This window comes from Malurus melanocephalus, unplaced genomic scaffold (assembly GCF_030028575.1).
Source record: "Malurus melanocephalus ecotype Western Australia unplaced genomic scaffold, MMel_1.1 scaffold_86, whole genome shotgun sequence".
Classification (NCBI taxonomy): domain Eukaryota; kingdom Metazoa; phylum Chordata; class Aves; order Passeriformes; family Maluridae; genus Malurus; species Malurus melanocephalus.
The window spans coordinates 710,240-724,773 of record NW_026623318.1 but is presented as its reverse complement, the minus strand read 5'-3'; the positions used below and the strand labels follow the sequence as shown (position 1 = coordinate 724,773).

Below are 14,534 nucleotides of genomic sequence, written 5' to 3'. Positions count from 1 at the left end.
CCATAGAATTTAAGTGAAAATCTGTGAATTTAGGAATTCCTGCTTTGGGATCCCCACTTCTCCTTTCTTCCCTGTAAAATGGGGGATGGGGGACTTTTTCATTAATTTAAGAGAAAAATTCCTTGCTGGGACAATATTTCAGATTTCCCAGCAGGCTCATCCTGGATTTCCAGCTTTTCCCCTTCTTCTTTTTTGCGCTTTGCTTTGCTGCTGTGAAATCCTGGGATTTGATGGCTCAGGGTTCCACTCTGAGGGAATTCCCAGGAAAATTCCCTGTGAATTCCTCTCTTTTTAAGATGTTTGGGGAATGCTGCTGATGTTCCCAAAGGATCTCTCAACAAAATCTAGGTGAGATTGCTATGTGGGAATTCAGGCTTGGATTCCTTCTCCCATCCCAAACATTCCCAATCCAATAACTCCACAGCTCCTTCTCCTGCTTTATTTCCCCCAAATCTGAAAAGCAGGAGCCTTCCCTTGTTTTTGTGGGAAGGCAGGGTCTCCCACGGCTCCTCATCCCTGCTCTGCACCGGAGCATTCCTGGTGTTGTTCCCCGAGCCAGAAAAATCCCTTTGGCTGCAGCCCAAGCTTTTGTTCCCGGCTGGATTTGCTCCAGAGCCACATCCCTGTTCCTCCACACCTTCCCGGCGGGAGGAAGGGCCGGCACTGCTCCTTTCCGCCGGCTTTTCCTGCTTTTCCGCCCTTTCCCTGCTTTCCCAACGCCCCGGATAATCCGTGATCCTGCACTTTGCGTCGTGCTCTCCTTGGTTTTCCCTTTATTTTTCTCCTGCCGGGGTTTATTTTGCCAGAGCAAAGCTCCTCGTGATCCCGAAAGCCGAGTGCCGAAGGCTTGGGAAAGCTGTTGCTGTGGAAACGGAGCCCAGGGAAGTTTTTCCAGCTGGGATAAAACCCCCGGAGGGCTCCAAAGGATCTGTTCCTATCCAGGCTTTTTTTAGGGAAGTCCGAAAGGATCCGGGGTGGAACGCAGGGAACGTGCTTCCCACGAGGTTCTTTCACCTTGGAAAATGTTCCTGGAGGTTCTTCCCAACAATTCCAGTCCAGGGATTGAAGCTGGTGGTCTGGAAAAGATGGGAATGTCCAGCCTGGAAAAGAGAGGGCAGGGATGGATGGGATGTTGGGAAGGAATTCCTGCTGGGAGGGTGGGGAAAGGCTGGGATGGAGTTCCCAGAGAAGCTGTGGCTGCCCCTGGAAGTGTCCAAGGCCAGGCTGGAGCAGCCTGGGATAATGGGATGGACATCTCATGTCCCTGCCCATGGAATGGGGTGGGAATGGGATGATCTTTAGGATCCCTTCCARTCCAAGCCTTTTGTGCCCATGGGTTGAGGAAATATTGGGAATTCAGCCCTGGGAATAGCCGAGTCCCTCAATCTCCTTATTCCAACCTGTGCCGTGCTCTGTAGTGATAAAAGCTGGGATAAGTGGAGCTGAGCAGTGTTTGCTGTGTCCATCCCTGCTGACAWTCCTGGGAAATCTGGAGCTGGTCCTGCTTTCCTTCCCTCTTCCTTCCTYCCCTTTTTCTTCCCGCCCTTTTCTGGGGAATGGGAACAGCCATGGCTCCATGGGAATATTTTTGCCAAATATTTTCTTTATCTTTTAACCCCTCTGGATAAAATTCCAGCAGGAAYGAGCGGCATGCAGGCTCTGGAGCATGAGGAGAGGAAAGGAATGGGAAAGGACTTGGAGTGTGAAGGGACTTCCCACAACTTGAAATTCCATGGATTCAAGGGTGGCTAAACATTACCCAGTTCGGAGCTCTACCGGAAAATTCCAGAAGGYTCTTCCCAGTTTTTATTGAGTTTATGGAGCATTTATTGAGGAGGGAATTCCTATAAGTATCCCAAGGTTATTATGGACTTAAAACTAAAAGCAGGAAATTAAAACAAAATTAAATTGGAATTTTAGGGATGATTGTTGTTGTTTTCCCTTAAAAAAACTGGGAATATTTTCCTTGCCCTTGGAGCAGGAGCTGAACCTGAACGATTCCAGCCCCTGGCTCTCTTCCCTGTTTGCTTCGAATGTAATTTTTAACCTGGATTGTGGAATAGAGTTTGGAAGTTTGGTTGGAAAAGGGATCCAGGGAATGAGTCAGCAGTTCAGTGGGAAACATTCCTGGTCCTGGCAGGGCTCCTGAATAATACCAGGATCCTGGAATTGGTGTTGGCAGAGGGGCTTTGGATAAGGGATGGAGGGATGGGATACAGGGACTGGATCCCACTRCCAAAGGGCAGGGATGGATGAGATATTGGGAAGGAATTCCTGGCTGGGAGGGTGGACAGGGACAGAGGTAGAATTTCCAGGGAATTCCATGGCTGCCCCTGGATCCCTGGAAGTGTSCAAGGCCAGTTTGGAGCAGCCTGGGACGGTGGGAATTGTCCCTGCCCATGGAATGGGATCATCTTGAGGATTCCTTCCAATCCTTTTGTGCCTTGAGGAAATGCTGGGAATTCAGCTCTGGAAATGGAGAGGGCCAAAATCTCCTTATTCCCAATCATTTTCCATAGGGATAAAAGTTGGGATGGACCTGTGAAGCTGGGCTATGTTTGCTGCGTTCATCCCGCTGACATTCCTGGGAAATCCAGAGCTGCTTCCGCTTTTTTTGGGAGTTTGTTTCCTTCCAGGATTCTAGAATTCCATGGCTGCTCATTCCCAGCTCCTCACAGACACCATTCCATGTCTGGGCCTGCCTGGATAATAAATCTCATCAGGAATTCCRCTGCTTTTCCCAGGATCTGGAGGCATAAATGGAGCCTCTTTCCCTATTCCAGAGAAACTGGGTTTCTTTTGCTCCAGTGTTTTCCTGGAGCTGGAATGAATCCCTTTGTTGTGCTCATCCCAAAGGATAAATTAGGGAAAAAAGGTGTGAATTTGCAATTTTTTTATGGATTATCATCACTCATTCCTGAATCCTTTCTTATCCCTGCTCTTCCTATAATTCCCTTCTCCCAATGGAATCATATCCCAACTCCAGAGGATTTTGGGGCTGTTTGCTCTCCTGCTTTTCCAGGGAAGCTCAAATCTGGTGGATTATCCCTTTTTTTTTTCAGAACAAGGAGAGCGAAGAACCTGAGTCCAAAATTCCCAGAGAAGATGAGGAAGAGGAGTCCATCAAGCACAAGTAATTCCTTCTTTATTCCCACTTTTCCCTTGGGGCTGTATTTTCCAGTTTTTTTGGGTGGATTTTCCTTGGCTCTGGGCAATTTAATAGGGATTTTTCAAAGGAATTTGAGTTCCTGGGGCAAATAATTTGGGATGGGGGATGGGTGGATTCATCTCAGAGGATTTTCCAACCTTAAAAATTCCATGGATAAAGCAGGAAAACCTGGGGCTGAGTGGGCATTTCCAGAGCCAGCAGGAATGCTGGGAGCTTCCCTGAATTCCCAGCCATTGCTGCATGGATTAAATGGGAATTGTTATTTTTCCATGGATTTCTGTGGGTTTTCCTTGGAAAACAGGAGCACCAACAGAGCTGAGGCAGATGCAGCTGATTCCTTAGYAATTTTCCTGCAGGGAAAACCCTACTGGGGCTTTTTTTTGGGATAATGGGGTAATATTTGGGTGGAAAACATGGAATGGGACCTTTTCCCATGGCTTTATCCCTAAAAGCCTTCTCCATGGGAGATGAAAAATTAATGAGGAACCAAAGGAAAATCCTCGCTGTTTTTTGGGAGTGACTCTTTGGAAAAAGCACATTCCTGGTGAAGAACCCACATGGATTTGGGGTTGGAAATGCCAAATTTCTTGGGACAGGGAACTTTCTGTGGTTGGAATTTGTGCCGGAAGAGGCTCCAGAGGTGAAACYGGAGCTCGGGATCCTGGGAAGGCTCCTGAATAATGGATCAGGTGCTCTCGGATTCCAGCCCCACCACCGGATCCCGGAGCCCGTGGAATCTGGGCTGTCCTTCCTGTATCCAGGCACGGCTGCTCCCACCTGAAATTAGGAATTCATCCTCCARATCCCAAAAAAATCCAGGTTTTGGGCTGGTTTATCCTGGGAATTGCTGCTGGGATTGCCAGAAGGCATCTGAGGGGCTGAGTTTTGTTCCTGGTGTTTCATTCACGGGGTTTCATTCCCGGCGTTTTATTCCCGATGTTTTATTCCCAGGGTTTCATTCCCAGTGTTTTATTCCCGGTATTTTATTCCTGAGGTTTCGTTCCCGGGGTTTCGTTCCTGGTGTTTTATTCCCAATGTTTCATTCCCTCGTTTGGCAGCACTGGGAAATGGGTTTTCCTATGGATTTTCATTCATCCAGTGGCAGATCCGGCCAAAATCCTTCCCCTGCCTCGGGATGAGAAATGGAATCCTGGAATGGTTTGGGCTGGAAGGGACCCTAAGGATGATCCCATTCCATGGGCAGTGTGCTTCAAGCCCCGTGCAGCCTGGCTTTGGGCACTTACAGGAACTTCTGGGACTTCCAGGAACTTCTGGGAACTTTCTGTTCCATTGGCTGCAGGAAGGACAAGACCCCCTTGTCTCTGGCTTTCCCAACACTTTCCCCTGCCTGTGCTCCCATATTTTTTGCCAATTCCTGCTTTGTTCCCGCTCCACTCAAACCTCCCCATCCCTTATTTTTTGTGCTTTTTCTTTCCTCATTTTCCTGCCAATTCCGAGGGCAGAAACAAAGCCCTTCAACCCCTGCTCTTCTCCCAGCAATTCCAGCTCTGGTCCCCGATCCAAACTCTGGGAATTCTCCCTGGAATTGTGGAAAACTTGGATTATTTGGATTTTTATGTGGTTCCAAACCCCCCGGACCAGGAAACRGAGCTGCTGCTCCGCCTTTCGCAGGAACAGGGTGTGGGAGGATTTTGGCTTTTCCGCCTCATTCCCACGGGRGAAAAACACTGGATTTAGGAATCAGGGACCTGCTGGAGTCTAGAATTCCCATCCCACGGCCCTGAGCCTTGGAACTGGGCTCCTCGTGCCAACAAAGCTCCTCAGCGGTTGGAAAAGTGAAACTAAAAATCCAAGGTAAAGCTTGGAGAGGGATGGGACAGAAATAATCCTCAGTTTTCCAGTTTGAGGAAAAGTGAGTCCCCTCTGAGCTCTGCTGCTGGACACGGAGTTATCCTTGGAAATCACAGCTCCCTGGATTTGGGGGAGGAGCGGGGGTTGGGAAACCCGATCTCCCTCAGGAATTTCTCCCTCTGGAATGTCACCGAGCAGGTCCGGAGCGCTTTTGTTTGTTAATCTCTGCCGAAAAAATCCCTCCGGGATTCTGCTTCAGAGGGGGTTGGGCTCGCCAGGAAAATCCAGGACTCAATGCCCTTCACCCAGAGTTTGGAAATCTCAGGGAAGGGGTTGAGGATAAGAGAAAGCATGGAAAAAAATCAGGATCGAACAGGGAAAGTGGGAGGTTGAGCACATTAATGGGGGAGGGTTTGATTGACACCTCCCTGGATCTGCTCCTGCTGGGACACGGCCATGGAGCATCTCCAGGAATCCCATTCCATTGGGAATGTGCTCAGCCCGTGGCAGGGGGAGGGGTGGGAATGGGAACGAGCAGGGCTGGGAGCTGTCGCACCTTGCTCCAAGCTGGAAAAGGGAAAACAGAGACTGAGGAGGGTGAATGCACCTGGAAGCCAACCATCGGGTCCTGACTGGGAAAATTCCAGAGCTGCTTCCATCCTGAAGGTTCTTACCCCTGTTTTGGGCCTTCCTCCCCTCTGGAGCTGAAGAATACTGTGGATTTTCCCTCTGGATGGAGCTGTGCTGAGCTCTCCCTGGAGATGATCCATCCCTTGGGAAGGATCCATGGAACTTCCATTGATCCAAAGCTGGAGAGGCTGTGGGTGATCCCAGCTTTTCCCTCCCCCTGTTCCTGGGAGCAGGAAGAGCACCCAGAGGTGAAACCCTGCTCCTTCCCTTGGCTCTGCATTCCCTGGATCTTCCCCTGCTTTTTTTCCAGGAATCATTCCTGGGAATTCGTCCAACTGGTGGCATTTGGGACGTGGATTTTTTGGGTGCTCARAACTCCAGCTGCTCTTCCTGGGGGAGAATTTCTGGGAATGGGAGCAAGGCTGGAGGATCTCTCTGCTCCCAATCCTTGCGCAGGATCCATGCTGGGGTGATGGATCTGATCCTGGGAATTCCAGCAGAGTTATCCTGGGTGTTGCTTATCCCATGACCATCCAGATACTCCCCAGGTGCCTCCAGGGCTCCTTTGGGTTGCACTTCCAGGGTGGAAGATGGGTTTGGATCCATCCCAACCCGGAGGAGCCGCGGGAAAACATGGGTGAGGTTTGTCCCTGTGCCAAGGTTGGTGTTCCCAGCATGGTCRGGGTTGGAATCACCCACCAGGATTCCCCGCTGCCCATGGAATGTGGGCTTTGTCCCAACTTTATTCATAAACAGTGGAGTTCCCGGGTCAGGTTGGAGCAGCCTGGGACAGTGGGAGGTGTCCCTTCCTGGGGGTTGGAATGGGATTATCCTTCAGGCTCCTTCCAGCCCAACTCATTCCAGGGTTCCATGATCTCCATAGGTTTTTCCTGCTGTTCCTGGAGGTGAAAGCCTTGTCCTCAGGGAGCTGGATTGGGAAGCTGCTCCTGAAGCAGCTCCAAGTGATTGTTCTGGGAATAACTATGGGAGTGAGGAACCCGAGACACCAGAAGAAATCCCTGTTCCAGCTTTTTGTGGCAAACCCATTCCCAGAGCTCCTGCCACAAGGATTTGGGCAGCCAGAAAGCTTGGAAAAATCCCTGGAACTGTTTGTTCCCTGAAGCCTTCGGGGCTGGAGCAGGGAAGCCCAACCCAACCTCTCCGAGGGGCCTGCTTTCCATCCAGATAACTTCGGGCATTCCGCACATTCCCAGCGTGCCCGTGCCAAGGGTCTGCTCCCAAAAAAGCCAGAATCCCTCCTGCTTCCCCAGCCAGGAGCTCCAGGCCAGGGGGGAAACATGGCTTTGGGGCATTCCCGACCCAAAACGGGGAATGTGCCAGCCCTGGCATTGTCCAGTGCTTCCTTCTGGAATGCTGCAGCTCCCCAAATCCTCCCAGCTCCTTTTTGGGAAGGAATTCCCTGTGAGGGTGGGGAGGGGCTGGGACGGAATTCCCAGAGAAGCTGTGGCTGCCCCTGGATCCCTGAGAGTGTCCAAGGCCAGACTGGACATTGGGGCTTGGAGCAGCCTGGGATAGTGGGAGGTGTCCCTGCCTTGGCCCTGATCCCAAGGGTCCTTTCCATTCTAGAATTCCATAATTTACCTCAGTGAGGTCTTGGAACACATCCAGGAATTCCCACCAGTCCCATGAGTGGGCTGGACTCTTGGCCAGGAGATTCCTGTGCTGGAGTGGGAATGGTTGGAAGTTCTGTCTGTGCTCCAGTGACTTCCCAGGTTGGATTTTTGGTGTTTCCCATAAAAACCAGGTATTCTGCTTCCCAACCTTCCTCTCAGCTTCTCTTGGAGCCTTTAATCCCTATTAATCCCATCCTCAGTGATTTAATCCCATCCTCAGTGATTAATGAGCTTCACCTCCTTAATTATCCCTGTGGGCTGAGCTGTTCATGGATCCCGCTGCCTCCAGAGTGTCCTTGGGTCTGTGGGAGAAGCTGGAGGTGGGATGAGCTCCTGCAAGCTGGATTTTCCAGGACTGTGGGTTTGGGAATTCCTCTTGAGGCCTGCAGGATTTGGCACCAGGGAGGAATCACTCATGGGAATGAGGGTGTCCAGTTATGGCCCAGATTATTTGGGACAGGTATAAMAAAACAGTGGGAATTATTGGAATATCAAGGAATTGTGGCTCCATCCTGACTCCTGAGCTCTCCTGGAGGAGATGAAAGCATGGAAAAGCTTCCGGGTGATGTTTGGTTTCATCATTCCTTCAGCTCCACCATCCTTTTATTCCAGAACCTGGATTTTCCCCCTGATTTTAGCACTTCCAGAAGTGCGTGGATAACCACCTTGGATCCTAAATATCCTTTTTTCCCCTGTCCTTCCTCGAAAGACTTTTTTCCATGATTTTGGATCTCCTCCAGGGTTTCCATCCTGAATATCCCAGTTTTGAGGCCCGAAAGGTGGGAGCCAGGTGGGASTYRGGTTYTTCTCCCAGSGAACAGGGACAGGATGGCAGGAAATGGCCTCAGGCTGTGCCATGGGAGGCTCAGGTTGGATACTGGGAGTATTCCTCATGGAAAAAGTTATGCAGCCTGGCACAGGGGTGGAATCGCCATTGCTGAGGGATTTAAAATCCTTGGATGTGGCTCTTGGGGTCRTGGATCCATGGCTGGATCAATGGCTGGATTTGAAGATCTTGGAACCTTTTCCAACCTCAACAATTCCATGATTTTGTGATCTCAGCTGCTCCTGACTCTTGATTCCAACATCCCCCTTTTCCCYGAGTGCCCACTGGTGCATCCTGGGCTTTTCTCACTGCCCTTCCCTCTTTCCCAGGGAGATCAAGCTGCGGAATTACGATCCCGAGGATGAGGAGCTGAAGAAGAGGAAGCTGCCCCCAGCCAAACCGGCCTCAGGTGGGAGCAGCGGGAATGTGGAAAGGGGAATGATGGCTTGGAATGCTCTGTGCTCTTCCCGAGGTGAAAGATCCACCCGGATGAGGTATCCATGGAGCCTGGAGGGTGTTGGAATATCTGATCCCGCTGTGTCCCTCGTGTCACCCTCACACCCAGCATTGCACAAGAAGGGTGGGAACACTCCCAGGCCCTCCCTGCAGGATCCTCCYGGAAATTCCGGATGGTTTTTGTTTGATTCATCTTGAAAGAAATCTTAGTCTGGACTTGAGGGCGTTGGAGTTTCCTCACCCGGAACTTCCAGAAATCTTCTGAGGGGGAAGTGAAGGAGTTCCCTCGATCCTGAAATGAGGAGTTCTCCTGGAATAGATCCCTTGGAAAAAGCCCTGAATCAAAAGGGAGGSCTGGGATTGGGTGGGTGGGAATTGTGGCGCTGTGCTTTCCTTGTGCTTTTGTAGGGGTTTAAAACTTCCTCATGACATGGAAAGACATGAAAAGGCTGGAGCATGTCCAGGGAGGGGAATGGGGCTGGGCAATTCCTGAGGGAGCTGAGAATGTTCATCCTGGAGCAAAGGAGGCTCTGGGGGAACCTTCTGGCTTTGCACAATTCCCTGATGGGGGCAGGTGGGCTGTGCTCCCGGGGAACAGGGAGAGGATGAGAGGGAACGACTGGGGAAGTTCAGGTTGAATATTGGGAMTATTCCTYATGGAAATGGTTGTTMAGCAGTGGYGGAGTCCCATTCCTGGGGGAATTTAAATCCCTGTGGATGTGGCACYTGGGGGCATGGATCAGTGGTGGCCTTGGCAGTGCTGGGAAYGTTTGGACTYGATGGTCCAAGGGGGYTTTTCCAACAGAWATCGTTCTGTGATTCCATGAAATCCATGTGCTGGAGAGGGAATTGCTCCGTGGTGCTGCAGCCCCTCCCTGGTAGTTCCCCACGAGTGTTTTCCCATTATCCCCAATATCTCCAAACCTTTCCCAAGGCCTGGGCTGGAGCTCGGGTCCTCCAAAGTGTCCCAGGCTGTAAAGGAGTCAGGGAGAGCCAAATTCCAGACCTGTGGAGCAGCTGATCCCTGCCGGAGATGGGAAAAAGGACCTCAATCCCAAGGGGCTCCYGGCTGCTGTTGCCGTTTGTGGGATTTCCATCATTCCCAGATAATTTTTAGGAGTCTCCAGAACGGTTTGGATGCTGAAGGGATGTGTGGGCACATTGTTTTTAAGGAAAGCTGTGGGAATGGGATTTAGAGAAGCTTTTGGGAGCTGAGCCTGCAGTGYTGATGGCATTCCTAGTATTCCAATGCTGATCCTGTTTCCCCATCTAGTGGAGGACACRGTGAAGGACCAGCTGGAAGCTGCCAAGCCGGAGCCCATCATCGACGAGGTGGTAGGTAATCCTGGGGCTGGAATTCCAGAGTTGGAAATCTGGACCTGGAAATCTGGATTGGGAAATTCAGTGTGGGAAATTTGGTTCGAGATACCCAGAGCAGGAAATCTGGATCGGGAAATCTACAGTGGGAAATCTGGATCTGGAAATCCAGAGCGGGAAATCTGAATCAGGTAGTCTGGTGTGGGAAATCCAGAGCGGGAAATCCAGAGCGGGAAATGTGGATCAGGAAATCCATATTGGGAAATCCAGAGTGGGAAATCTGGATCTGGAAGTCCAGAGTGGGAAATCCAGATTGGGAAATTCAGAGTGGGAAAGCTGGATCAGGAAATCCAGTGCGGGAAATCTGGGAAACCCAGAGTGGGAAACCTGGATTGGGAAATCCAGAATGGGAAGTCTGGATTGAGAAATCTGGAGCTGGAAATCTGGATCAGAAAATCCACTGTGGGAAATCAGGATCTGGAAATCCAGAGCTGCTCCGTGCCAGGTCCAGGCTGGAATGTTGCCTTCAGCTCTCATGGGATGTTTTCTCTCCTTCCCTAGGATCTAGCGAACTTGGCTCCCAGGAAGCCTGACTGGTAAGTCCTCAGGGAATCCTGATCCCAGGAAAAGGCTGTTGGAATCAGCAGGGGGTTCCAACACCTTGAGGTTGTGTCAAGAATATCCAGAAAAACCTGATTTGGGGTTTAAAAACGCCAGGCAAATCCCATGGAAGGTTGGAATGAGGCCATCTTTAAGGTCCCTTCCAACCCTGACCATYCCATGGTTCCATGGAGTTGGAAAGCCAGCCTGGCTGTGGAGCAAGACACAATGCTTCCCTTTTCCTGCTGATTCCTTTGGGATCCTTGTCACCGAGGGATGGGSTTGGTTTCAGAGTGATGGCACTTGGGAAAGAGAAGGAATTTCCCCTGGGAAAGGTGGGCCCTGCCTGGCCATGGAATTGTCCTGACTTTGTCGCTCTCCTCCCAGGGATTTGAAGCGGGACGTGTCCAAGAAGTTGGAGAAGCTGGAGAAGAGGACCCAGAGAGCCATCGCGGAGCTGATCCGTGCGTTCCGGAGCGTGGGGGTGGGGATGGCTTGTTCCAGAGGGATTCCATGATCCTTGCTGGGAGCTCGCTGGGCCAGGGAGGGATTGGTGGAGCTTGACCCCTTCCTAAAGGATCTGGGGGGCTGTTGGTCCCAAGGAGCTYCCCAAGGAATCTCCAGGGGCACTTGGATGGTGCCAAGGGGAGGGTTTTGGGGTCCTTCACTGGGTCACTTCCAAATCCAATCAGTCTATCCATTCTCCATGGCATTTTTCCTGGCAGGAGAGCGCTTGAAGGGGCAGGAGGAGGAGCTGGCATCGGCTGTGGGATCAGCCAAGCAGGAGGGAAGCGACTCCGACTGAGGAGAATCCATCGGGAACGGGCCCCGGATCTGCTTCCTGCCAACCCCATGGYCCCCAGGTAGAACCCCCTGGCTGGGACTGCTCATCCCTTTCCCTGAACTTCCCAAATCCTGCCATGCCTGGAGRAGAGGCAGATCCAAGGAGCCTGGCTGGCTGCTGAGGAGCTTCCATGGAAAACTTCTGGGCATCACAGGGGGCTGATTGGGAGCAGGACAGACCCCCTTTTATCTGGAACTTCACAGCCAGGACTTGGAGCAGGGAAAAGTGGGAAAACTCCAGGCTGGGGCTGGAAAGGTCAATCCAGACTCACTGGGAAAGGAGGCAGGATCATTTCCCAAGGGATTGGTGCTCCTGCTCCTGTGCAAAGACTCCTTGAGGCTCTGAGTGTTTGGGAATATCTACGGCCAGCCCCAGGATTTCTGCAGGAAGGAAGGGCTGTGTGGCTCGGGAGTTGCTGGCTGCTCTGCATCTGGCTGAGTTTCATGTGAGATTTGCTTTTCTCCTGGAATTTCCCAGCCCTCCAGCAGTGTGTCCTGCTCCTCTGCATGTTTTTTATTGTCGTTAATGGATCTTTTCCTAATAAAACAATTCCATGTTGGAAAATGTCGCTTGTCCTGCAGAGGAGTGTGAGGAGGAGCAGTGGGATTGAGCCCATGGAGTTGGAGGAGCAGTGGGATTGAGCCCATGGGAATTGGAGGAGGAGCAGTGGGATTAAGTACATGGAAGTTGGAGGAGGAGCAGTGGGATTGAACCCCTGGCAGTTGGACAAGGAGCAGTGGGATTGAGCCCATGGAAACTGGAGGAGGAGCAGTGGGATTGAGCCCCTGGAAGTTGGACAAGGAGCAGTGGGATTGAGTCCATGGAAACTGGAGGAGGAGCAGTGGGATTGAGCCCCTGGAAGTTGGAGGTGGCCACAGCAGGTCAAGCACAATTCCTGGGATGAGCTGATCCCRGTTATTGTGTGCTCCAGGTTWCTGGAGGATGCCAGCTGGGAAGGGTGAGTGGCTGGGCTCTGCCAAGCTGATCTTTCATTTTCCCTGGAAAACATCGTTGTGGCTCTGGGACATCATGTGGGATRGTGCCTGAATCCTCTGGGTTTGATTCCAACGGGGTTTTATCCCTGGTGCTGACACAAGATTCCAGYTGGGATGAAAAGAGCTGTTCCCAGTAATTCCCACATCCTCCTGCTTTTCCTGGTGGAAGGAGCTGCTGTGGGGAGAGAGTTACTGGCTTTTCCATGTCCGCACGTGGGACAAGGTCATTYCCAAAGTGTTGGATCCTCTTCCTGGATCTGCTGCCACTTCCCACTTCTCCATGATCCTCAGTGAGGAATTCTGACCTGCAAGAGCCCCGTTCCTGCCTCCAGGGGATGCTTGGGAGCAAAGAGCAGGTGGAAAAGCCCCTCATTCCTCCATTCCCAACCTCTGCCCTTCTCCTTGGCTCTCCCRTTCCTGGTGTTTGCAGCCATTCCAGCTCCATCCTCAGCCCCTGGAGGGGCCATTCCCAGCTGTGTGTGGACACCAAGGATGTGGACACTCCATGGAGCAGTGGGAGAGCTGCACCCACCTGGGCCAGGCTTGGTGTTGGGATGTGCCTGTGCCTTCCTTCTGGATTCCCTCTGCATTCCCTCTGGATTCTCCAGTGGGAAAACACATGGGCTGGGAGCTCGAACRTTTCCCTGTGGGGCATTTTTGGGCTGTTTTTAGTGGTTTTCCCTATTTTTCCTTGGATGGGAAACATCCCAGTGCTTCTCACTCGTGCTGGGGCAAAATATTTCTGGGATATCAGTGGGAAGATGCCATCAGGGAAGGCTGTGGCTGCCCCTGGATCCCTGGAAGTGTCCAAGGCCAGGCTGGACASGGCTTGGAGCAGCSTGGAGTAGTGGGASGTGTCCCTGCCCATGGAAAGGGGATGGAATGGGATGAGCTTTAAGTTCCCTTGCAATCTACAGCAGTCTGGAATGCCCTCATTCCATGGAGCCATGGAATCTCTGGAATGCCCTGTAGGTGTCAGCAAATCTCCATGTCCAGCAATTCCCAACAGTTGGAATTGGGATAAGGCCAGGCTTCTCATTCCTGCCAGGGATTATCCGTCCATCCATCCATCCATCCATCCATCCATCCATCCATCCATCCATCCATCCATCCATCCATCCATCCATCCATCCATCCATCCATCCATCCATCCATTTCTCACTTCTTGAAGGAATAATTTTGACTCCTTCAGCTCTCCAGGAAGATCTCACTTGGAAATGAAAAATCACGACTTTTCTTTTTAGGACAAACAAATGAAACATTCTGACTTTTCCCTTTCCTGCGTGTTTTCCTCTTTTGTTCCAGGCTTAAATAAAGCCAGGATCAACCCCAGAGGCCTGGATGGATGCAGGGTCCTGGCATGGGATTGGGATCCCAGGATGGGAGTGGGATCCTGGCATGGGACACGGATCCTGGAATCGTACTGGGGTGCCAGCACAGGACTGGGTTCCTGGTATGGGACTGGGATCAGGGAGTGGGACTGGGATTTCTGTCGGGAACAGGGATCCTGACAGGAATCCCAGCATGGGAATGGGGTCCCGGTGCAGGAGAGGGATCCTGGCATGGGACAGGAATCCTGATAAGGGATGAGGATCCCAGAGTGGAACTGGGATTCCAGCATGGGACAGGGATCCTGGTGTGGGACAGGGATGGGAATGTGGTCCCAGCATGGGAACAGGATCTTGGCAYGGGACAGGGATCCTGGTGTGGGACAAGGATCCCAGTGTGGGACTATGGTCCTGGAATGGGACAGGGATCCTGGGATAGGACAGAGATCCTGGGGTGGTGCTGAGGTTCTGGTGTGGGACAGGGGTCCCTGCATCCACAGGAAAATCTGCTTCCTTTTGGCTGATTTGGAGCCTGATGTCACGGCCTTTTCTCAGGAAAATGCAGAAAACACCGACACGGCCCCAAACTGACCCCGGGGTCACATCCATCCCACAGGATCCTCCTGGCCATTCCCTCTGGATTATCCCCCACCAGCATTCTGACCTTTTAAAAAGTGGGATGTTTCTTTCTCCCCTCCTTGGAAATGCCACCCCCCACCCCTTTCCCTTGGATTCCCTCCTGTGCTCTCCACGCTCCGGCCTTGGAAGTTCTCCTGACATCCCTCTGCTTGTCCCATAAAACCCAGGCCGTGGGAAGCTCTTGGCTGGGATCAAAGGCACTGGGGTGGGCTGGAATTTGGCACGAAGCAGGAGCGACCCTGGAGCGGTTGGGATTCTCCAACCTGCTGGGATGATGGAGAGGA

General features: G+C 51.9%; 1 protein-coding gene across 1 annotated transcript in view; it reads left to right on the top strand.

Annotated features, from left to right (window-relative positions):
• CCDC12 (coiled-coil domain containing 12) overlaps window positions 1-13,574 on the top strand; it is a 16,489-nt gene extending 2,915 nt beyond the window's left edge. The window contains exons 2-7 of the mRNA XM_057367839.1: window positions 3,063-3,133; window positions 8,401-8,480; window positions 9,801-9,862; window positions 10,406-10,440; window positions 10,832-10,908; window positions 11,170-13,574. Of these exons, the coding sequence (XP_057223822.1) occupies window positions 3,063-3,133; window positions 8,401-8,480; window positions 9,801-9,862; window positions 10,406-10,440; window positions 10,832-10,908; window positions 11,170-11,249 (405 nt within the window). The 3' untranslated portion in view covers window positions 11,250-13,574. The remainder of the gene's footprint in view (window positions 1-3,062; window positions 3,134-8,400; window positions 8,481-9,800; window positions 9,863-10,405; window positions 10,441-10,831; window positions 10,909-11,169) is intronic.
• Window positions 13,575-14,534: the final 960 nt, after the last annotated feature.